This window comes from Ammospiza caudacuta, chromosome 4, assembly GCF_027887145.1.
Source record: "Ammospiza caudacuta isolate bAmmCau1 chromosome 4, bAmmCau1.pri, whole genome shotgun sequence".
NCBI classification, from domain to species: Eukaryota; Metazoa; Chordata; class Aves; order Passeriformes; family Passerellidae; genus Ammospiza; species Ammospiza caudacuta.
In genome coordinates this window covers 77,106,498-77,129,872 of record NC_080596.1, presented here as the reverse complement: position 1 = coordinate 77,129,872, position 23,375 = coordinate 77,106,498, and the positions used below count along the sequence as shown (strand labels likewise).

Below are 23,375 nucleotides of genomic sequence, written 5' to 3'. Positions count from 1 at the left end.
GGAGATCCAGCTGCTGGATTGGGGGCCTTAACAAACTAAACACCAACTTGGGAACTGTTTATTGTCACAAGGAACTCTTCATTTCCATCTAACAACTGACTAATCATCATCAGCCATGATTATATGCCCTGTGATTGCGTTAATGGTCCCATGCTGGATGGACTGCCCTTTGCACTTCATGTTGAAGTAAATGCACTAAACTCCATACCATGATCAGCACAGCCTACACCACCTTGTTCTCAAATGCAAAACCTGCATATTTTCTCCCTTTATTTTTGAAGTGTTGACTCATTTCAATTTTTGCTTAGCATTAGCAGACCCTTGGAGCACACACTGCTGACTCAGGGTTGATTCACATCTTCTTGCTGAGCACATCTCTCTCTGGTCCCCAGAGTTCCTTAAGAGGCCAAAACCCAAACATAAATGAATTTGTCATGCTTTTCCAAGATGGCTGGTGGCACCTGACTCTGGGCTAGAAATGTTTTTTCAGCTTTTGCACTGTAAATGAGTTCTGAGACACGGATTGATGACTTCATTGCGGAAGCGTAATGCAAACCATGCTTTACTGAACTTGATTTTTTTCACACAGTATTTTCTACTACTACAAGCAGAAAAAAGAATGTAAGAATAAATATCCATTCAGACAAGGCCATGAATTTTTTCAGGATACTTATGCTGACTGTTTAAAAAAATGGTTATTTTAATGCAAATTTTTAACACATGCCTGTTATCAAAGAGAGCTGTCTTTGAACAAGCTGTAAAAAAGCAGAAAATAGCAGTTGGCTCAGCAGGAAAAAGCTACTTTAAAGATAAATCATCTGATGTCAGGACAGATTCTTGAAGCAATCAATTGCAATAGACAGACAGCAGACATTTAACAGCAAATTTGATTTGTCTGAGAGTGAGATGCAGCTCAGATTCTGAACAGCCCATCAGCAGATCAGGACAACAAGCTGCCCTTTTCCTCCTGCTCTCTGCATCAAGACTTTACTACTCTACAACCCAAATGGAGCAGGCACCAGAGGGGGATATGAACTGGACAGATGATGGATTCCTCAGCAAAATACTCCTCAAAAAAAAAACCCTTAAAGAACAAAATAAACAACTGCAGCAGTCAGAGACATAGGGCAAAAAAAAATAAATTCAGGAGAAGCTGTTTCTGGGACTTACATGTTGATTATTTTTGTGCTGAGATGCACCCAGGCAAGATGGGTCCTTGGCAGTTCACAAACACCAAGTGAGGCAAGAAGGTGACAGCCCCAAACTCTTGCTGCTGCTTTTTTTTTCCTTTGCTACAGAAAGCAGTAAGAAACATGGATGCAGATGTGAAAATGGAGACAGTCTGATCTTTCATCACCTGGTTGAGCAACTGATGCAAGAAGTATTTACTGGCAGCACCTGTAGCAATAGCCCCACATGTTGTAATGCTGGCACACCTTGCAGGATTTGGCCTGCAACACTTCTGCAAGTGAAAAGTCTTCTGTGTTGTGTGTTAGTGAAAGAGGTCATTATGTTACTGCATAAATATTTACCTAGTCTTTCCTACAGCTGTTCACAAACAATTTTCCCTTCAGAGAATGTCCAGACTCCTGGAACTCGGGATACTGTTTGTTATTGCAGAGAGAGCAGCAATGGAGGTCCTCCAGCACTTCCATGTTAGAATACTTTGTTTTCTCAGTTATTTTTGAGTCAGGAAAAGCGCACCCATTTGGGCTAGGTTTTCCCAGGGAGGGCCTGATGGCTGGAGTGTGGCTCCATGTGTGCAAACTCACATTTTGGCCAAGCTGGCCACAGCTCGACAGAGGCTTCAGTTACACCACCACCTGCTATTTTTTTTCTGCAGAACATGCCTCCCTTCAGCACACAAGGTGGACAGTTTTCAAACAAGGAGTAGCTATTCAGCACTTTCTTTCTTCCTCTTTGGCCTTAAGTTTCCTTTTAGAGCACACTGGCAAGGAATTTTTTAATTATGCAGTAAAGAAACCGCAGGTTCCAACCAACCAACCATCTATAAATTAAATAAAGTTACTTTTCACACCTTTAGAATTAATTCAGTTGAGGGAAAAAAGATAAGATTTAATGAGCACCATTGTAGATACAATTTCTGGGGAAGGTATAGCACATTTGTTTTGATGAGCCACACATAATTCTCCAAAATAAGGAACCATTGTACTTAATAACTGCAATGTAATTAAATACTGATTAAAGTTCCTCTTCCAGCATTTGTAAATCCGTCTGCAGTGTAATTGGCATCCCAAATCTTGTGGTGAACCACAAAAACTATTAAGGATAGCTAAGAGAGGAAATTGTAGTTTTGACTTATATTGGTAATCTGCTTTTACTGGCTTACATTTCACACAGGGCTGTATTAGAGCAGGATTCCTTGGATCTCTGGGATCCTGGCCCTGCAGTCTGGGAAGATGGGGAAATAAGCAGGGCAGAAACCAATTGCTACCATCTGGGTTGGCAAAGCCTTTGTTTGAGAATGATGATCAAAATCCCAGAATAAGAGAAGATTCACTTCCAAAAGAGCAGCTAGGAAGACGCAAGATTAGGAGGTAAAGACTTTAGTGTGTGTTATGAAGTAGGAATCGTCTTTTGGGGAGAGATTTAAGAGATTTAGACTCAACTCTGAGCCTCAGCTCCTATTTTATGTGGTCTCGGCCTAATCACCTGGTCTGCCTTTATCTCAGTTACCATCTGTAAAATCACTGTAATCCATCTCATCGGCACTTCCAGCCAGGCAAGCTGGACTCCTGTCTCCAGACAGGCACAGCCACACCTAAGCCTGCTCTGCTCGTGCACTGAGCTGGCTGGCTGCAAGCAAGACCTGTCCTGAAGCCACAAAGGGACGTTCAAACAGTCTTATATTTGAATTATTACATCTCACAGAGTCCAGCTGGGGAGCTCATCTCTGCCACGTCTGCAGGACCCCCCAGTGTTGGAGGGTCCACCGACCTTTTCATTCCTTTGTACAACGTCCCAGATTTCTGCTGGTTCTCTGTACTATTATGGAATACTGTGGCTAGTAAAAGTTAAATTAGTAAGAGTTACATAGCACTGAAAGCAGGCAGAGAGGCTGGATACTGCTGAATTTAGTCACAGCTCTCTGTAGGATTTGGCTAAACCATCACCTTATTCTGCTGCAGCCTCCACGTAAATAACACTGGGGTGACAGCTCCTCACTTGCCAGGAATTATAGAATTATAATTATAATTCAGTTAGAATTATACAGCACAACTCCAAAACTTTGCAATCAGCTACTGAATATTTTCCAGATATTATTGGTTAAATTTCCAGAATGCTCTCTCTCACGTCAACATGAATTATATTCTTTTAAGTCCTAGTGTTTCATGAATCATTTAATGCTGTTCTAGATCTAATATCTTAACCACCTTGCCCATGTCTGACACCTGTGTGCTTTTACATGTTTGGTGTTAGCAGTAAAGCTGGAATAAGAGGGGTTTTTCTCCTTTGAAGGAGTGGGAAAATAGAGAAGCCATATGGTGCAAGAAGCCTAATGAAGTTTTGTGCTTTCCAGAGCACAAACAAAACAGCTCCATCAATTTGATCTCCATCATCAAAACTGACATGCAGTTGGTTTTAAAACACTGCCTCCTTCTCAAAAACCAACAAGGGATTGATTTTCTCTCAACCAAAAGTATTTTCACCAAGACGAACACGAGCATCTGGTCATTGCATTAAATGTCTGGGTCCCTTGAAAGAGTCGGTCAGTGATACCTTGTGTTTACTTGCAGAGCTTGACAGGAAAGACACAAGGGGAACATTTGTTTTCAGGGGAAACTGCTGCAGTGAAAAGCAATTGGTTTGAAACACTACATGAACACAACTGCACCACTGAAGAGAGGGGACGTAAGCAATCCATCAAAAATGGCCTGAGCAACAAGAATGCACAGGGGCACACTGTGACACAAGGAAAGAAGGCACAAAATAGCAAAAGAAGTACTGGGTTTAGCCAGTATTTACAACAAGGATGCGTGGAAATGAATGATACTTCAGCCCACATGTCTGACACAGATTTAGGTTAAAGTCACCCTTCTCTTGGTACTCAGGGATCAATATTTGTTTGCATAGGGCTCAATCTCACACCCACAGAGGCCAGAGGGAGCTTGCTATTTCCTTCCATAGATGCCTGATGAGGCTCTAAATAACTAGGGTTTCTGCCCAGGGCTTTTCAGTGCCAAGTACAATGAATACTATTGTTCTTAACACAATTATATTTGATAATCCAATTTCCCTGAGCAACTGAATTGGAATTTTTGTCCCAATCTTTCCTGAATTCTAGTGCAACGTTTACCCTGTGCCTCCTGACTTTTTGTTTTCATTTGCTTCTGTTGTGTTACCAAGAAATAGGCAGAGTCTTCTTTGATTTACAGATACCTTGATGCCTCTGCTCTGGAATAATGGGATATGGCTAGAGTTTTATAGAAGACAAAGGATGACACGAGAGATCAACCACTTTGGCAACTTCCACATACTGCAAAAGCACAAGCAGGACTAAGCAGTTACCTATAGCATTAATTTCTCCACAGCCAAGAGTCTGAAGTCTGTATAGATATGACTCTGTAAGACTATTTCCCCTTCACCCTGTTTGTTCAGTGTAGCACAGAGAAGTGGATGAATGTGGCTAAGAAAGAGGTGAACAAGGAAAACCAAATCCTCAAACTATGTAAACTATAAGACAACTTTTGCAGCTCTATCCCACTGATGCTACAGGAGTCACCAAAGGGTTTCCCTCACAGAAGCATCTCTTTCCAGAAAAGATATTTACATTCTGGTCCCTTTCTTATACTGGCTGTGCAGCAAAGTGCATTCTCCAAAAATCACCCTGCTATCAGGTGATAATCCTCCATCAAGCAGCACAAAGTGTCTGCTACATGCCCTGAGCCCACAGCAGTTTCCTTTCCTGCTGCAAACAATAAAAAGGAGAAATAGAACAAAACCAGGCCAAGAGCCAGCCAGTAGGCAGCTGGAAACTGCCCTAAACTCTGTCCTCACTCCCACCATCTCAGAGAAACAGAACGTTGTAGACCAGATGCTCAGAACACTGATCAGGCAAAAGGTGAGCAAGATATCTGATCTCACGCTCAGCTTTGTAACCCTCCCCTTGGCTCCCCCAGCATCCTCTAAAACACTGCTTTTCACCCAGCTCTTTTCCTTCTCCCAGCCAAGCCCCAGTGAGCACACTTCTGTGGCAGCCCCTGTAGAGGAATCTCTGATTACCCAGAGAAATGTCTTTGGGAGTCTTTGGAGTAGCCCCAAAATCTCATTGCTGGGCCAAGCAAGCCTTTTGAAAATGTCAAAAGCATTGCCAATGAACCCATGGTCACTGAGACAGCATTTGAAGCTTTTTTAATCCTGCCTCCACCAAGATTTCTCAGGAGCCAAGCATCCCTGGGTTACATGCCAGCTCAGAGCTTTGTTTCAATCCAGATATTATTATTCCTGAAGACACCATGCTTTACAGCTCAGCATGTGGATCTCCCCGCTGTGCGTTTTCATACGGGCGCTCCAACATTTGTTTTGAGAGCTATCCTGTTCCAACAGCAAACATAAAGATCAGTGTGACCTCTCCTTATCACACAGCCTTTCCTGTGTGGAATTCATTGTGATCTGGACCCCGGTGGCTATTGCATCATTTCTGTTTATGCGTAACCTTTGGCACTCTGCAATCTTATCAGCCTGCAGCCGGCTGCAGCAGAAGATGCGCAGCAGCACCGCCAGCCCTGGCCATCCTCAAACACTGGAGGGGCCAGCTAAGAGTGGAGGCCAGTGAATGATTAGCAGAGCTGTAGGAGCTGTAAGACTGTCAGGATGGATGGAGATGAGAGATCTCTGCAGCCAGGTCAGGAACTCGGGGTTCATTGCAAAGGGCCTGGGTGCAAGGCCCTGCTGGGAGCTGCCAAACACAGCTCAGGGCAGGCCCGAGAGAAGAGAGGGGCAGAGAGGGTGAGAGGGTGAGAGAGTAAGAGGGGAAGAGTGTAAGGGAGTAAAAAAGGTAAGAGAGTAAGAAGGGTAAGAGAGTAAAAGGGGTAAGAGAGTAAAAGGGTAAGAGAGCAAAAGGGTAAGAGAGCAAAAGCGTAAGAGAGCGAGGCTCCCGTTACAATACAATAAATCCTCTTCTGTGTTGAATATTCTGATTCTCACTAACCAATCTAGTACAAGATACAAATCTTATAGCATTTACATACTGCCTATAAGAATCATTACATTACCACACTGTGTTACATTTTAAACCCTAAAAACTCCTCTTTGGGCCCCTTCTGCCGAGCTGGCAGGGGCTGCTCTGACCCTTGGGCCTGTCTGCAAGCAGAGGGTGTTGTTCCATCAAAAGGGCATCACCTTCAGTCCAGCCACACCATTGTTTTCCAGTTGTTCAGTAACTAAGTTATCTCAAAGCTTGCTTTCATTTCAATTTCGCTTATAACTTCTATATTCTCCAAATCTTTTGCCAGGCAATCACATTTATAAGGCTTTCCTGTATCATCTTCCCCAACACAGAGCAAATCTGCAACCTCTGACATGAAACGAGCTCTGTCTGTGGCTCCAGAGCAGGCGAGGCCTGGCGGTGCCCGGCCGCACTCACCGATGACGATGAGGGTGTAGTTGACGTTGGCGCTGCCGAAGCCGTTGGTGGCCTTGCAGATGTAGGTCCCCGCGTCCTCGCTCTCCACCTCCTTGATCTTCAGGCCCTGCTGGAGGATGCGGAACCTCGTCCAGCCGCTGTGGATGGTCCGCCCGTCCTTCATCCACATGGTGAGGGGCGGCGGGTCGCCCTCCACGGGGCACAGCAGCTTGATGGTCCTGCCCAGCCTCACGGACTGGCGGTGAATCACCTTGTCAGCGATCCTGGGGGGGCCTAGCAAAGAGCAGAGACAGCGACAGCTGTTATGGCTTTTGCCAGTGACACAGCACTGATTCAAAGCTGTGTCATCAATCCGGCCATTACACTGACTGCTGTACAGAATAGAAGGTGCTTACCAAAAACCACTTCCAACCAAGGCTGGAAATGTCAGCAATTACAGAGACTTGAAGGTGTAGCTTTGCAGCTCAAGCTAACCCACCAGGGAAGCCTGGCTCTGAGGCTCTATTGCTTTTCCAGCATTTTCCTGTTGCAAGAAGGAGCCCAACCACAAACTTTTCTGGTGTATTTGGTAAAGAAACTGTAGTTGTTTTAAACCTAACACCTATCCTGAAGGTAAAATTAGTAACAGGGGTGGTGCTTACAACAAAACACTGCCCCACACCCCCCAAATGTTTTAATTCTTTCGTGTTGTATGTACAGTAATTTCCTTTAATAGTCACCAGATGGGCTTTATCTGAGACACATAAGCCTGCAGTTGTTGAACACAGAAAATTCATTGAGGAGTGCTTCAATAAAAGGCATAGCATAGCCTGATATGTTAACATTGCTTATAGTCCAAAAGAGGATATTTTTATAAATTTCCTTAGCAACCCTGCTGGTTTGACCCACTTGACAAATATTTGCTCTTTGTAAAAGGTGATAATTTCATACAAAAGAGAGTGTCCCTGGAATGTCAGACTAAAAACACTGTTTGCCACATGATAACAGGATGCACTTGGACAGGCCAGCAATCAGAAAAAAGAAGTGATAAAGACTCCAGCAGTGGGAATGCTCCCATAGCTGAATTCCAATTGAAATTCCTTCCCAAGGCTCTGAAAAGTTGAGAGACTTTTTCCTGCATCTGCCTTTTCTGCCTTTTCATTAATTGCACAAGTTCTCTACACAGATTGCAATAGCAGTGCTCTTCCCAGAATAGTCTTTTAATGGGTGTGATAATAAGTGCCCTGTTCTTGCACAAGGACAAAATGTTTTGCTAAGAATTGCTGATGCTGAGTTGCACCCCAAACCCACAAGATTTTTGTGGGATTTGGAACTGTTCCCTCATATTTTACTCCTGTTCCTAACGTTTTGCAGGATTGGACCCACAGGGAATAAACTACAGAGATCATATTTGCACTTCCTCATGACTAATTCCTATTATTCCAAAGTCTGCTTGATTTTTCCTCAGCATGACTGAGGCAGTACATACAGTCCAGCTCCTGAATGACTCCAGAGCTGCTGTTGCAGTTACTCATGTTGAATCCCACCCATGAATTTTGCAGCTTTGCTGGTGAAAAGAAATGCTGCTCAAGCCGAGAACAGAGTGGTGAACTAACTTATTAAAGAGTTTAACTAAGAGGCTGGTTAAATCAATGGGTCTGAGAGGCACGCTCAGATTCTGATGAACTCCTAATGACCCAAAGTAAGGACCTTGAGAGCACTTATTCTGAAAAAGTCAGAGATAACAAAAAATAACAAAGAAGGCAAAGATAACACCCACCCCTTCACATCTTCTGCAGTCACCTGTGGGACAGGTCATGGGGGTGATGGTATCCTCCCATACTCCAAGGGACTGGCAAAACACCTTGAGAAATCCTGCCTGTCCAGGTGTTTCTAAAAATTCCAAATCACCCTTATGTTCTTCACCTTGTGAGATTTCCATCCATCTCTGTGGATGGAGAGACAACCCCAAGCTCTTTTGAATGCTGGTCTGACACAAATTGCATTGCTGAATATTTTAAAATGAAAATCCACCCATGAAAAGGGGCTCTGTGTATTGCCTTTGATAAGGCAGAATTCACAAACACTGGGTGAGAATCTGCCCCCAGTTTCTATTTCCCTACATGATGCACTCACTCAGTGCAAAGGAGCTGAAATGCCCAGACAAGTCCACAGACTCTTTGAAATTCTAGGCTGGCCCTTGGAGAGGTTCCTTTCTGACTCAGAGCCCTATCTAACCAAGTCAAACTTTACGAGTCGTTTCACTGCAACCTGCCTGTGAGCCAGGACTCTACTTCATGCATATTCAAATGACAAAAACAGATCTATAATTAGTACTGGGAAAAAAAATGCTTGGTGCAGGGCAGGCAGGGACAGTGGGGAGAGGAGCACCCTCCTCCCAGCTTGGAAGCCTGCTGCAGGCTCCTTCAAAACCCCTTTCCTTCCGACATTCATGGTGACTCCTGATGAATTTGGAGACCTGGAGGAATCAGATAGTTTCCCAGTCACGTCATGACTCCTCTGGGGCAGCCTGCACAGGCGGGGCTCCTGATGGCACCAGAGTTGCCTCTGGATCTGTCACATGTTTGGGTCAGTGGTAAGCTTGGTCCTCCTAAATGCCATTTTCCTTTGACTGACCTTTCATTCTGAGGAATTGTTGGATCAGTCCCTGTCACAGGATCTATCCGCAGACCTTTATGACATTTAGAAATGGGCGCGTTTCTTAGAGCCATTCTGCCTTAAAACATTACTGCAGCTCTTCATCAGCTCCTCCAGCAGCTTTCTCAGGAACAGGAATAAAGCCCTCCCCTCACTCTTCTTTCCTGCTGTGAATTTTGCACTTCTCAGTAATTTATAGCTCTAGGACAAAGATGATAAGACCTTGTTTCTGCTGTAAGTATTTCCATTTCATTACCTATCATCTTTGCATTAATAACTTTCTGCTCAAACTGTACTCTCTGGAGTCAGTGTTCTGATGTAAATATCGAGCATCATGGTAATTATTGCAATACGGTAATTTACTACAGTGTTTACAAAGAACCACAATATAATTCAGCACCTTCACATACACCAGAGGCTTCAGACGCCCTGGCAAGCTAATGGTAGCTGGACCTCCTGAAGCTGGGCTACAGCAAGAATAAAATATTGATATCATCGGGATGTCAGTCTCTCTTTCTCATGTACAGGCATTCATTGGGTCTTATTTCACTACATATCTGCAGAGCCCTGCCTTGGGACTGCAACAGTGACGGATGAATGCTTTTCCAGTCAAGACACACTTTGGCACATCTCACCACTCTGCACCATCAGAGGCACCAGGGGAGGCAGCAGAGAGGGGTAAGTTTGTTTTGAAAAAAGGCCCTTCTCCAATATCCTCTGGGCAGCGGGTGCCACTGACACAGAGCTGCCTCACACTATCTAGGCAAATCTGCACTATCTAGGCAAAAATATCTGCACTATCTAGGCAAAAAACACCTTCCCCCTCTGAATCCAGATATTAGGCTGCTCAGCATCACTCAGGTTCTCTTGGAAATTAAAGTCCAAGGTTTCTCTGTGGCAGTTCCATCTCCTACTGCATGATAAAAAGATGTAGTAAAAACACGCTGAGCCAGCCAATTTTCCGTGTGCAGCCCTGCTGCTGACAGGAGCTCCCCACCTTCCAGCACTGGTCCCTAACATGCCAGGGGGTGTCCAGGGGAGCAGAGTGCCCAGCCAGCCCTCCCAAGGCGCTGCTTTGGGATTGTCCTTGTGTCTGACGCCGCAGGGCTGGGGCGCGCGTGCGGGAGCGGAGCCCGGCACTGGGGCCCTGCAGGCTGGATACACATCTACAGCTGCTCGGCCAGGCAGCACCCCAGGAAAGCACCTGCTGCTTCACCTGCAGCTGCCAGGGAGGTAAAAACAGCCTGAGCCCTGGCGCTGACCGACTTCCCATCCCTCGCCGCTGCCGGCGTCTGTCCCGTGCTCTAAGGCAGCAGTCAGAGGCAGATGAAATTACTGCTCAAGCAGCCAGAGTCGTGATCTCTGCTGTCCTGGGCTCAGCTTTGCGTCATGTGTGAGCAGAAATGCTCTAATTGAGTGCAATACCCTATGTCTGCTCACTGTAGCACTGCTCCTGCCTTGTTTGTGGGCAAGGCAACACCCCAGGAGCTGGAGAGCAACGCCATAAGGGATCATTCTGAAGCCTGAAAACATTTCATTAAACCAGGCTGTTAAAATAGTGACTTCATATATTTACCAATGCAAAATTAATGCTAATATGGATCATCTTTCTGGGCAGGGGGAAATGAATCCTGTCAACTGCAATGCACCTGCACTCACAGTCAAAGCTCCTGGATCCTTTCAAGGTGGAGCAGCAGAGAACAAGTGCCCTCTGGCCCTGAGTGTAAATCCTGGAGGGGTCTCTACACTGTGCTCCCCCCAATTTCTTAGCCATTAGGCAGTGATTCTTGGAAACATCCACCTATTTTAAGTGCTGAGAATCTCCAATTGGTGATGCTTCTGAACACAGCATTTCCTTCCTGCAGTATTTTTTCACGGGATATAGGCATGAAAACAAGGCCCTAGGTAGATATTCCATCCAAGATTTTTAGGCATTTTTGTAGTCAGGAAGGGAGAGGGAACTCTTGCAGTTCTCCAGCAGGCAAGGACAGCTCTCTATGGCCACGGGGCATTGCTTTTAAGCCCCATCACAGTGGAGAGGGCACAGTTGGTTCTACAGCCTGTCTGAACAGAAGGAGCTCGCTCAGAAAATTAAGCCCCACCTCAACACAAGCCCAGTGGAGCAGGTTTTCCTAAATCCTCCTTGTCCTCAACCCAATAATTTGAGAGACTAATTTCTTAATATTCTGTCTGAGGGAAAAGGGTGGGATTTGACATCTGAGGATGTGACTCGGGAAGAAGTGATGAGAATGCAGCTGCCTTCCCCCGTGCTTCGTTGTTATTCTTTCTCCAAACACAAACTAAATATAACTTTGCCCCATAACATTCAAATAATTTTAGTTACTAGCAGGGATCATGCCTGGAGTTCCAAGGGCCAGGGTGCAATCAGGCTTAAAATATAATTTAAACAACCCAGAACCTACATTTTCCACCACTGCTTGTAGTTTCCCCATCTGCAAATACATATAAACACAACCAGAAAGAAACCAACAAGCTCAGCCAGATGCCAAGTTTTCTGTTCAAGATCATATAAACTCAGTCAAACATTAACAAGGAAATGCCATGATCACCTCATTTGTTTTAAATATTTCTGCTCATATACATGCAGACAAGTGTGCAGATTTATTTGCCTCATTTACGAATACAAGCAACTGGAATCCCCATTCTGTTCCATTATATAAAAGACAGACTCTACACCTGTCTTGCTGAACAGCTGGGCAATTTTCAATTTATATCCACTATCCTACACCACAGAAAAGCCCCTCTTGCTGCTCTGCTGCTGACACTGCTTTACCAGCATTCCTGCTCTCCTCCACAGTGCCTTGGGAAGGGATAGTAGCTGCCATTTCTTGGCAAAAGGAGTTATGTAAAACCCAAGAAAGCCTCTTTGCTTTAGCAAATAGCTATTTCCAGGAAGCAGCAAAAACAACTTGTAGAAGTGTATTTAAGATGCAGCAGTGGAATAGCCTGGAGCTTCCTGTCCATATTTCTCACAGTCAAAAACACGCACACATGTAATTATATTTTCCTGGGCTGCACTGCAAAGTTCATGCACTCATTCAACTCATACATGCAGTAAACATGATTTACAGCTCTGTGTGAAAACCCTCTAAATATATGGTGTTTTGATAGTGACTCAAACCCAGCACTATAATTTAGCAACACCTAGCAGTGAAAGCTAAATGATTTCCCACTTCACATTCCTAACTTTCCATGAACCCCTTTTTACTGCTAACCTGGGGAGGAGATACTGCTTCTGCAATTGTTTGGACTTATCCTTGCTATTCCTACAACTGAACTGCACACTAATATCAAGCTTCACATATGGTGAACGCACCAGCACTGACCCATGTCCTATGAGACCATTTGCCATCACACAGTTCAAAGTGAACTTTATTAACACATTAAACATAATTACAAAGAGGAAATTCCAAGGAAGGTCAACAAGCCCGGACAGTTTCTTGGAATGGAAAGTAATTTATAATATCCACATACTGTATTGTAAAGTTTATAAAGAAGTTAAATAAGTTTTAAGAGCCCCGTGGGTTATGTATATTTTATTATTTAATACCAAACACATTCACTTTCTATGTAGATAAGACTTCTTTTGAAGTGCTGTGTTAGCAAATTAGCAAAGTCATTCACAATGAAGCACCCAAACAGCCCATCAACATGGAGTACCACAGATAGTGTATGTCCTATGAGGAAAATAGAGTAAGCACAGAAATGCTTCATTTCAACAGTGAGACAAAGGAATTGGACAGAGGTTACCAGCCAAACTGCTCATTTGGTGGAAACACAATCTCTTACACCAAAACTTGAGGCAACGTTTGACCTTCACCATGCTCATCATGGTAAAACCTGAGCTTCCAAAGTCTTTACTGCCAAGGTGGTTCACAGCAAAGTGAATTTTCTTTACCTTTCCAACACTTCAAAACGTACACAGGCAGCTGGAAAGGACCACCTAAAAGCCATATTTGAAACACACATCCACAATTGCCTATCTTGGGGTACCTGCAAAGCTGGGCTGGACAATTCCTGCTTACGACCAGAGTTTAACCTCTTCTACAATAGTTTAACCCTCTCTACAAGACCAGCATGAGGATTATGCACTCACACTCTCTGCATATCATTAATACCGTTATTTGTATTGGCATTCAGGCTGTAATGATGGATGAATGGACAGAGGCCTGGCTCTGCTAGGACAAACTCTACCAAGGAGCAAATCTCACAGGGAAGGCTTTACAAAGCAGTGTTGGGAACAGCTCCAATCAAGAGGAGTAGGTGTTCCTGCAAGAGAGGAGCTCTTGGCTCTCTGCACAGTTGGAAGCCATTACATGGAGAGCAGAACTGATAAAAATGCTTTTTGAGAGAGATAAAAGGATGAATGTGTTGCCCATGTATCCCATTAACTAATGGAATAAGCAGTTCAAAGGACTGGTGAATCCAACATCTTTTCATATTTTCAAAACAAAACAGTTTGCATTTCCAAAAGGTATTTGTTAGCCAAGTAAAGTAGGGGTCAGCGTGGGGGTAAATGGTCCAAATGCTTTGGTATGTGACATGAGGAGATCAGATTAGATGAGCTAATGGGTCCTTCTTGGCCTGAAAACATAGGCGCCCACAGACAAAAACAATGCTTATCAAAAACAATCAAAAGATTAAAGAAAAAACCAACAGCATCTCCGTAGAACAAAGACTCTGAGCGAGGAACACAAAAACACCACAAGTATTTGCTGGCCAGCCCTGATGGCTGGTCAGGCTTAGGTTTGGAAATCATGGACTGTTTGCAGAAGCAAGCTCCAGGCTTGGGTGCATGGCTCTGCCCAACAACCACATGGAGAAAACAGCTTTGCAGATCCATTTCACAGCGAGTGAAGTGCCATATCTTCCCTTTCTTCCCTCCCTCTGTGGTAGGAGCTGCTTTGCTGATGAAATGGGTATTTATTGATAGCACAAAAAGTACCTGACATATTTTTACATGAGTAATAACTGGCCCCTTGTGTGAAGGCTGCCAGTAAATCTCCTACTCTAGATGTTCCAAAACTAAGAAAACTAGAATATCTGGGAATGTGTTCCATTTAATTAAGTGCCCTGCATACACATTTCACTGACATTTAATAAAATAGTTATTGTATGTTGAACAATTGGCACTTGATTATTGCTTAGATTTATTAGTTCAACAACAGTAGATGAGATATGTATCTCTTATGTAGTTTCTAAATCCTTTGAGCATATGTTTCCAATAATCAGTTGGTATTTATTTAACATGAAATTACCATCTTATTAAATTAAATGTGCATGGGTGACATTCAATTTCAATTGTTGCCGAACATTTTTTCAGCAGCAAAAAATAGTAACTTTATCCCTCAGATTTCAAGGTAGCAAACGCAAAGGAGAGTTAAGATTACTTCAAATTACTTTTGAGGAAACAGACTTCATATGCTGGAAAGTTTCTAGTGTGGAAGAAATGATATTATTTATTGTTTCTCAAGTGCTGCCAGTGGGATTAGTGTGGGCCAAAGGAGAGGACTAATATTTCTACTCAAAAGCTAAAATTATACTGACAGTGCAGTTCAGGTATGCAGCTCAATGGATAATCAGAAAACTTTTCTTAGAGAAGAGATAAGTACAACAAAGGTGTGTTGGCACACACACCCTCACAATCTATCTCTTCCATTCCCATTCAAGAAGGCAAGCCCATGTAAAAAATGTCATTCCTAATTTGTTGGGCATTTTTTCAAAAGAAATGGCCTTAAAACATGGCTTCAAGATTTTAAAATTAGAAGGGTTTTTTTTTTTCTTTTTTGGCCTGCTATTTCCAGGAAGGACAAACTGCCTAATTCTGGAAGAAAGCTAGAAATCCTCTGGCTTGAGGGAGGATCCAGAACCCAAGTGAAATTCCATAGCCCCAACCTGCTCTCTCCAAACCTAACACAGAGCTCCACCATCTCCACCACAGGTCACAGAGGGACCATTCCTGCCAACACAAGACATTTGTTTGCTTCCCATAATCTCTGGGAAACAATCCAGTCAGGCAGCCCTGAATTACCTTCTGGGTTGGATCTACCCAAATTTTAACATAAATACCATTATACTGTGCCCTTCCAACTGTTCCCCAGCCATGCAAATCCTGCTTCACAAGCCCAGCAGATTTTCCAGCCAAATCGCCCACATCTTTAAGACTTTCAGTAAAACAAACCAAGCACTCCACAAGACTCAGTTTAATTCACTTTTTTTTTTGGTAACAAAACTCCCCTTCGAGCCAGCAGTAGCAACCACATTCCAAATGCCCAGATTCCAAAGATAGGTGTTTATTTCTAAGACAACCTGCTGATTGCTGTCCCCTTCTGTGTCCCTCCTCCCTGCACGCAGCATTTTGTCACCCATCCATTTAATCTGAACAGTTCCTAGAAAATAGGATGCCCAAGTTCACGTTTGGTGACGCAGACTCCCCTTGAACCTTGGTAGTCAATATTTAACCCAGTCTGAGCAGTGTGCAGGGTTTAATAAGTAATTAGACGTTTCCCTTATGGACAGGCTCTTGTGTGAGCACTGTGCAAGCAGGAAATTGCAAGTGTCATTGTTTATGTCTGCAGGAAAACAGAAACCATGATGGTTGACTCCGTGCCATGCACAGGAACGATGCAAACACAGACCTTTAAATAGCTGGTTTGCCTTCCTGCTAGCCCACAGCAGCAAGTTTTCAGCCACAGACTGACACAGAAGCCTTTTTCACTTGTATCCAAGGAATTTGTTTTCCTCAAAATACTCTTAAAAACCTTTTTAACCAGAATTCACTGTAAGGTATAAAAGTGGAGAAGACTTTAAACTCTTCCATCCACTGCTGGTTCCTACTGGCCTTTCCCAGTAGCCAGGACGGAAAAGGTGTGATTAGTGCACTAAGGACTCAGAAGAAAACCATCCTGAACACTCACTCTCGATCATGAGACACTGCCAAAACATCCCTAAGCCTTCTGCTGTTGGGAAATCAGTGGCAGTGCCCTGCATGGCAAGGCTGCTCTCAGCCCTCCCTTCCCTCTGCCCTCGTCTCTGGGGGCTTCTATGTTTGGTCACCACAAAAGCGTGGTAACAACTGTTTGATGGTGACCACAAAGAGATAAACATTGTGGTATTTAAGAACTGGAGATATTTTCAGAGGCCTCACTAGAACAGAAAGCATTTCCAGCTGAATGGCTGCACAGCAGGCTTGGTATGGAGACTTTGGCAGAACTGTTTTCCTATGAGAAAATCACATTTTTGTCAAGATGCAAGACTTTACCTGCTTTTCTCTTCCAAAGAGTTTTGCTTGGTTTTCTCCCCTTTTCAGCTTGAGAAATATTTTGTGCAATAACTTTGGCCAATCAAAGTAAAACACACACAAGCAAAAAAGTTGTGGTTTTAAAAGTATGTTGACTAAGCAATGGTAATATTTTTTAAATTGGTTGTTGTGTTCCTAAAATCTGAAAACAGAATTGATTCTGGACAAGTAATAAACAAATATATATATATATATGTGTGTGTGTGTGTGTGTGTGTGTATAAATATGTGTATATATATGTGTGTGTGTGTATATACATATGTCTGTGTGTATATTTATATATATAACTTGTCCTGCTCTGGAAGAAAAATTAAAAGTAAAAAGACAAATCTTGTTCTAAAAGAAAAATGCAACTCATCTTTAAGACATCAGCATTTTAAAATCTGCCTGAAACCATTCACTGCTGCCCTACCAAAACCTCCATGGTAGGCGTGATAGGAGCTGGCTCTTTCTCTCTGAATTAAAATCTCATCATAAAGGTCTGCCTTACATATGGCTATATCAGTGTCATAATCTGGACCAGAGACATACTTTAAAATCAATTCTTTGACCTTCACCACCAATTACACTTTGCTTCACATCATGAAGCTGGTTTGGTGCACATGGACTAAGTTGCTTTCGTATGAAATTGAGCTGCAAGGGGCATTTAGTTCTCAGAATCAGACTAAAGCTATTCTGAAGTGAAACACTCCTCTGAAATGGAGGTGCCACATCCTCAAAACCAAATGTTTTGCTTTATAGATCCCATCTTCCCAAACCCCACCAGCTGCTAATGCAGACAGTCAGCAACTGCTACCTGGGCCCCAGGGAAAACAAAAGCAGAAGCTGTCCTCTGGCATTTCCATTAACGAGCACTCAATCTACATGACCAAACTGGAGCTGATCCAGAATAAACTCCCAAAGTGCCTTTAGTGTGAACATCGCCTCCTCAGCACCAAATATTTCACTTGAAAGATTTGTTCCTGTTGTGCCATTCTACAGTCTAGCCTATACACACCTGCACATCACTTCCAGGAGGGGGAAATACTTGAATGCACTTTAAAATAAAGTTTTCCCGGGGTTGATTAATTGCAAACCTACATTTAAACTCAACAGACACCAAGTCTCCTGCATAGGGAAACTATCACTGAATTCTTATAGCATTCCCATCTGGTTCCTGCTCTTCAGACACTGAAGCACACACTACCTGATGTAAAAACACAATAGACTCACTGGGACAGAGGCAAGTGAAGCTTTCTGCAGCCTGCCTGCATCTGGGAGAGCTTCAAACAGACCCACTTCCTCTGTCCCTCCTCTGGTTCGCTCCCAACAGGGTTAGCGCACTCTTAGCTGGCTTTTATTTGGTTTACTACCAGGAGAGAGTGACGACTTCTTGCTCTGTCACACTTACTATGTCCAATTGCACCACCTAGGACTGCCAGAGGCTGTGCTGTAATGTCCTGGGACTGTTCAGCTTCTAAATCAGATAAAACCAGACTTGCATTTAATCTGGTATGTGCAAAGGTCTGCTGCACCCCTTGCTGCTCAAAAGCTGCCTGATACCACCTGGAGGAAGATATTCCTCCTGTACCTCTACTGCACACCAGCATGGCATGTGTCAGGATGAATGGTACTAGCAAACCAGCACCTAACAGTGTGGGTATTGTAGGTATACTGCAAACACATATTTAAAATATAAATCCATTTAGATTCCCCAAACTATGAATTTTGAAATACTTCTCCTTTGCTGAAGATCCCACATTGCCTGCCTTTCATCCCTGTACATCTGCATCAAGATGGTGCTAATTACTACTTGATACACAAGCGAACTCCCAACCCCCTGTTCTTAGCACAGCTTTATTTGAGCTGCCCAAACTCCAGCAGCTACAGAGGCACACGGGAGTTGTGCTGACACTGCTCCGTGATTCCGAGCGACGCCATTCCGCTGGCGGGCTGCGTGCTGGAATGTAACATCATATCCAGCAGGTAGATAGAGCCACTGGAATATCAATTAATGTGCACTCCTATTACCTCAGTGTCTGGTAATGTGCAGTCCCTCCTGCAAGTGGAAGGGGGAGAAACCTTGAGAGCACAGGCTCTATCTAGGAAAAGCTGTGCATGGATAAATATTGTCTCGATGCGGAGCTGCCCGCATCCCACGGCGCACGTGCGGGTACCAGCACACGCACGGAGCATCAGCTGTCAGCAGGAATTCCTGCCTCACTCTCAAGTGCTGCCACAGCCTGTCTGCACAGCCTGCCCCGTTTCTGAGCTTCCCCGCTCACTAAAATAGGTTTTACTGCTGAAGTGACTTGAACTTGTTCTTGAAGCCACGTCAGGAATCACTCCGTGCTGCTTGCTGGCATTTCTGAGCAAGGAGTCAGGAGGTCAAAACCCAAGGTCAGAGAACAGCAGGCATGCAGGATCCCTTGCTGTACCTGAGGCTGGAGAAATCAGCACATTCCTAATCAGCAGCTAATCCCCTAATCTTTATTGCATGTAAATTCCAGCCCCTTCCCAATGTCTGTGCCATGGTGTTCTCCAATCTGATTATGGTGAAGCCCCATTGGAAGACTCGTCGATAAAAGATGGAAATGTGTAAAATCGATTTGCTGTATATCACAAACAGTGCCGCAAACCCCTCCGGGGATCAAAGAACTGCCATCAAACAGCAACAAACAGAGGGCTGTTAAAAACACTTCTTATCTAATAGTGGATGTGACTATTTAACAAAAGACAAAATTCACTTCCGAAGGGAGAACAGTGCTCCATTGTTTGACTGACAGTAAAGATCAGTTCATGACTTAGGCAGTGTAAGAAAGGTCATCATTTAAGGCCAAGCTGTAAAAGTGTGAGGACAGAAGACAAGAGGGTCTAGATGCACTCTGACTCACAATTTACTCCACCAACAATCTCAGCTTTACTTCCAGAAGGTACAGCAGCAGCACTACGGACATGGAGCAACTGGTCAATTATTTTTGGTCAATTATTTTGTCATTTAGCATTTATCTTGGTATGAAGCAATAATCATGGGTAGGGCTGAGCAAAACACTTCAGCTTTTGGTCCTGAGCTCAGTCAAGCTTTGCCTGAAATGGCCCCACCAAGAGGGTCCAGAGCTTTGGCCCACTGGGAACAGCCTGGACTCCACTATTTTAAGTACAGTGGTTTTTGAAAACAATAAAATTTGATAATGCTTCTAAAAAATAAAATATTTTGGCAGGACCCCACTCTCCTATGTCCCTTTCCTAGGGTAAATATAAGGGAAACAAAGCCTCCTTCATGTAATTCACCAGAAGACACAGAAAAATTCTAAATTGGAAGAAAGCAGAAGCCAATCCAACTCCTGTGTTTCATCTATTGAGGGGACTTTGCCAGAACCCACAATTTTAATTTTTAAATCTTGTGATATTAGGTGCTTGTTTCTTACTGTCTCTTTTCGGAGGGCATGATCCTGAAGGAGAATCTCCTGTTTATTTAAACACAAAAGAAAATTTGTGACCTTTGCGATTGTGGGGAATCACTAAATGCTCTGAAAACAGGAAACAAATAAATAAAATCCAATTTGTTCCAATTTGTTGTAACATTTAAGCTATTTCAGCCAGAGAACTGGTTTTTGTGGGGTTTGACCAAGGAGTGTTGAACACACAGGATTAGTAACGTGAGCATTTCCCACGAATGTGTCCCATGTGATTTTTTTTTTAAGCATCTTTATGACATGCATTAACAAAAGGCTGCACTGGCTGTGGGATCCAATAGCTGTAGGATCTGAAATAGCTTATGCTCCATCCACCATACAGGAGATTATAAGCAGGTGTCTCTCCTAGAGAAACTGGCACATTACAATCAACAGGAAGCTGGCTCGTATTCCCAGATGTTTGTCATTATGGGAAGCAGGGAGATGTTAGGGTCAATAAAACCACACTGCTACTCTTGCAGCACCTACAGTCCAAGAGGGACTTCAGTAGCTCAGCCCTGCCATTGATAAAAGTTTTACAAGACCTCTGCTCCAAACAGCCCTGAAATCAAAGGTCTGTTTACTTAGCCTTTGCTTGCTGGGCTTTAGGATAGTGCAAGGAAGATCAAAGCAGGGACCTCGTTTAACATGTCCAAGTACACAACCAGCAAGTCTGTTTATGTTGGATTCCTACATGCTGAGAGTGCTGCTGTCTGTCAGCACTTCAGGCTCATTTTCAGCAATATTGGGTGAGGAGGGAAATATTCAGAAAGACCCCACAGATTTTGGGCCTGCTGAAACAGAAGCCAAAGTCGGAGCAGGGAGCTCTGCTGGTAACTGTGACTGCCAAGGTCAAACACAAACTCCTTGCAGGGAAAAGGAAACCTTCATGGGTCAGAGACCTCTGGTCTCTACTGAAGGGCTCCACCACTAAAATGCAGCTGAAGTCTGCATAAAGAGCTGGAAATGCATTTTGGCTCTGTATAATTTGGTTCTGTACTATTTGGTTCCATATAATTTTTTATTGACAATGCATAAAGAGATTCAGTTTGGCACTGGTAAGGGACGACACCCTGATCACCTCATGCACAGAAAGAAGGGCAACAGCCACCAGCAATTCACATCTCCCACTGATACCTGTCCAGCCCCACACTGGGGATGGGACAGTTTACAATGACAGGCAATTTATTAACAAAGCTTAATTTCCAATGGCCCTACATTCTGTGGAGCCATTTGCCAGGGCCTATTAAGGGGCAAGAATCTGCTGACATCTTCATTTATATATTTGCTTGTTTCTCACTGTTGCATTAATGTCACTTTATTTAGAAAATTCATCTATATATTTAGAAAAGGCTGAAGATTTGCAATGGCCTTTGTTCCAAGCGTGGTGGCAGTGGGATGCATCACAATCAGAATCCCTTCTACATGACTTCCCATTTTCACAAAGTTTGAACTTAGTATCTCTCACATCACTCCTTCTCAAACAATGTGTGTGAAATTGGTTTATAGGCTTAAAAGCTACTGGAAGGGATGGAGATGGATTGACCCTCAGAAAATGTCACCGCATGAATTTCATCTCTTTAGGACATCAATGTAAAGACCAGCCAGAAAAGGACAGGTATGAAAAGGGTGCTCAGACAGAAGGAGACAGCTGGTATTTAACTTTGGAAGTAAGGCTCTTTCTTTGAAAGATTTATCCGAGAATTTAACCCCCATCTGGTATCACAGCAGAACCTCCACCAGAAAATTGAATAACAAAAATGTTGCGATGGATCCACTTTTTGTCATTCCTTTTACTTTTCTCAGGGTCCTGTTAAAGTTTCCTAGGAAAACCCTTTCATGTTCTGAGCAATGTTGCTCAAAATAAATATAAACCTGGGACCTGCAAAAGGCAGTAACCAGTGTAAGGAAAGCTCCCAACAAACTGCTCGCTCTGGAGCTGCCTCCTGCATCTCCCTCTGAAACACCCAAAAAGGCAGAGACAAGGCACTGGACTGGCACTGGCCCATAGATGAGCCCAACAGAAACAAATTAATAACTGCTGCTCCTTCCCTTGGCTTCACAGAGAAGTAAAATTATCTAAGTTAGTAAGTTGTAAGGACCATGAGGAGAAAATCTCACAAACTGTGGGCTGGAGGAGCCCCTTTAGGTCTCATTCCCACCCATCTCTCTGGACTATCTGCAGAAATGAACTTTTAAAACAGAGACAAATTAAAGGGAAGAGAATCTAATGAATAAAGTACTTTCTTAGGTCCTTGATAGTCACACAGCAAGGGTCACACAAGGTACCAAAGTGCCACAAATTGCACAATTGCACAAAGCTGGGAACACCTTCCTCTCTCGAGGTGCTGTGAGGACACACACCAGACTGCAAGGCACCCTGTGATCACAGGCAGATGGGAACCTGGATGGATATGCAGCTCTCAAAACTCACCAAACAATCTTCTCAGTTTCCCAGGGGAGATCCTTTCCCTAAGGAGGCAATACAGGCAGCTTTGTTCCACCTCCTTCCACTGCCTCCAGTCAAAATCCGCATCTACACTCCTCAACCGTTCCCTGCCCCTCCTCCCGGCCCTGGTATCCAATCCCTTCGTACACTTGCAGACAGTTATTGTCCCCTCAGGTGTCACTTAGCCAAGCTATACACATATTTACAAGCAGCTCTTTTAATCTTCTCACATAAATCAGTCCCCAGTTGTCTGATCCGATCATGCGGGCCTGTCTCTCTCTGTCCGGACGAAAACCTCGCCTGTCTCCCTGACATCTCCTGGATGTCGAGCTGTCAGCTCAAGCTCAGAGCTCTTAATCTTCCTCCCCCTCCCCACCTCCTTCCTTAATTGCTGTGGACACTGCTACTGTCCTGCCTGTCGCTCAGGCCCACAGCCCTGGTGTTATTTTTGCTTTGCTCTCCCTCCAGCTCTCCCCATCCTGGCTCAGACCCTGAGCCAAAGTCTTTCTGTAGCTCCTTGATAAGCCCAGCCCTGGCTGCCCGTCCACTCACTTGGAGTTTGCATCCAGACTCCCATCGTATTTCATCAAGACTCCTCTGCTCCAGCCTTGGCAATGCACACTCTTGCCTCATCCATATTAATTTTTTTCTAGACACTGCTCTGGCCACTTCCCCCTCTCCTCACATCCACCTTTGCCTTTCCCTGCCACATCAAACAGCTGCTACTTTTCTTCACTTGTCAAGGCTCCTCTGGCCTCTTCCCAATCACTGTTCTGCCACCTCTTCCTTACCAGAGGTCCACCCTCTTCCAGCTGTGCCAGATGTGCAGGCTCTCTCCTGCCTTTTTACATTTTTCAGAGAAAATCGTAGATATTTCCTTTCCTAGGTGTTTCCTTCCTGGCTCTCTCCCTGCACATGCCCCTAAAG

At 44.0% G+C, this 23,375-nt stretch overlaps 1 protein-coding gene across 1 annotated transcript in view; it reads right to left on the bottom strand.

Annotated features, from left to right (window-relative positions):
- The window catches only part of FGFRL1 (fibroblast growth factor receptor like 1), a 169,258-nt gene that overhangs the window by 80,244 nt on the left and 65,639 nt on the right, over positions 1–23,375 (bottom strand). Inside the window, exon 3 of the mRNA XM_058803368.1 lies at positions 6,608–6,880. Coding sequence (XP_058659351.1) covers positions 6,608–6,880 — 273 coding nt within the window. The remainder of the gene's footprint in view (positions 1–6,607; positions 6,881–23,375) is intronic.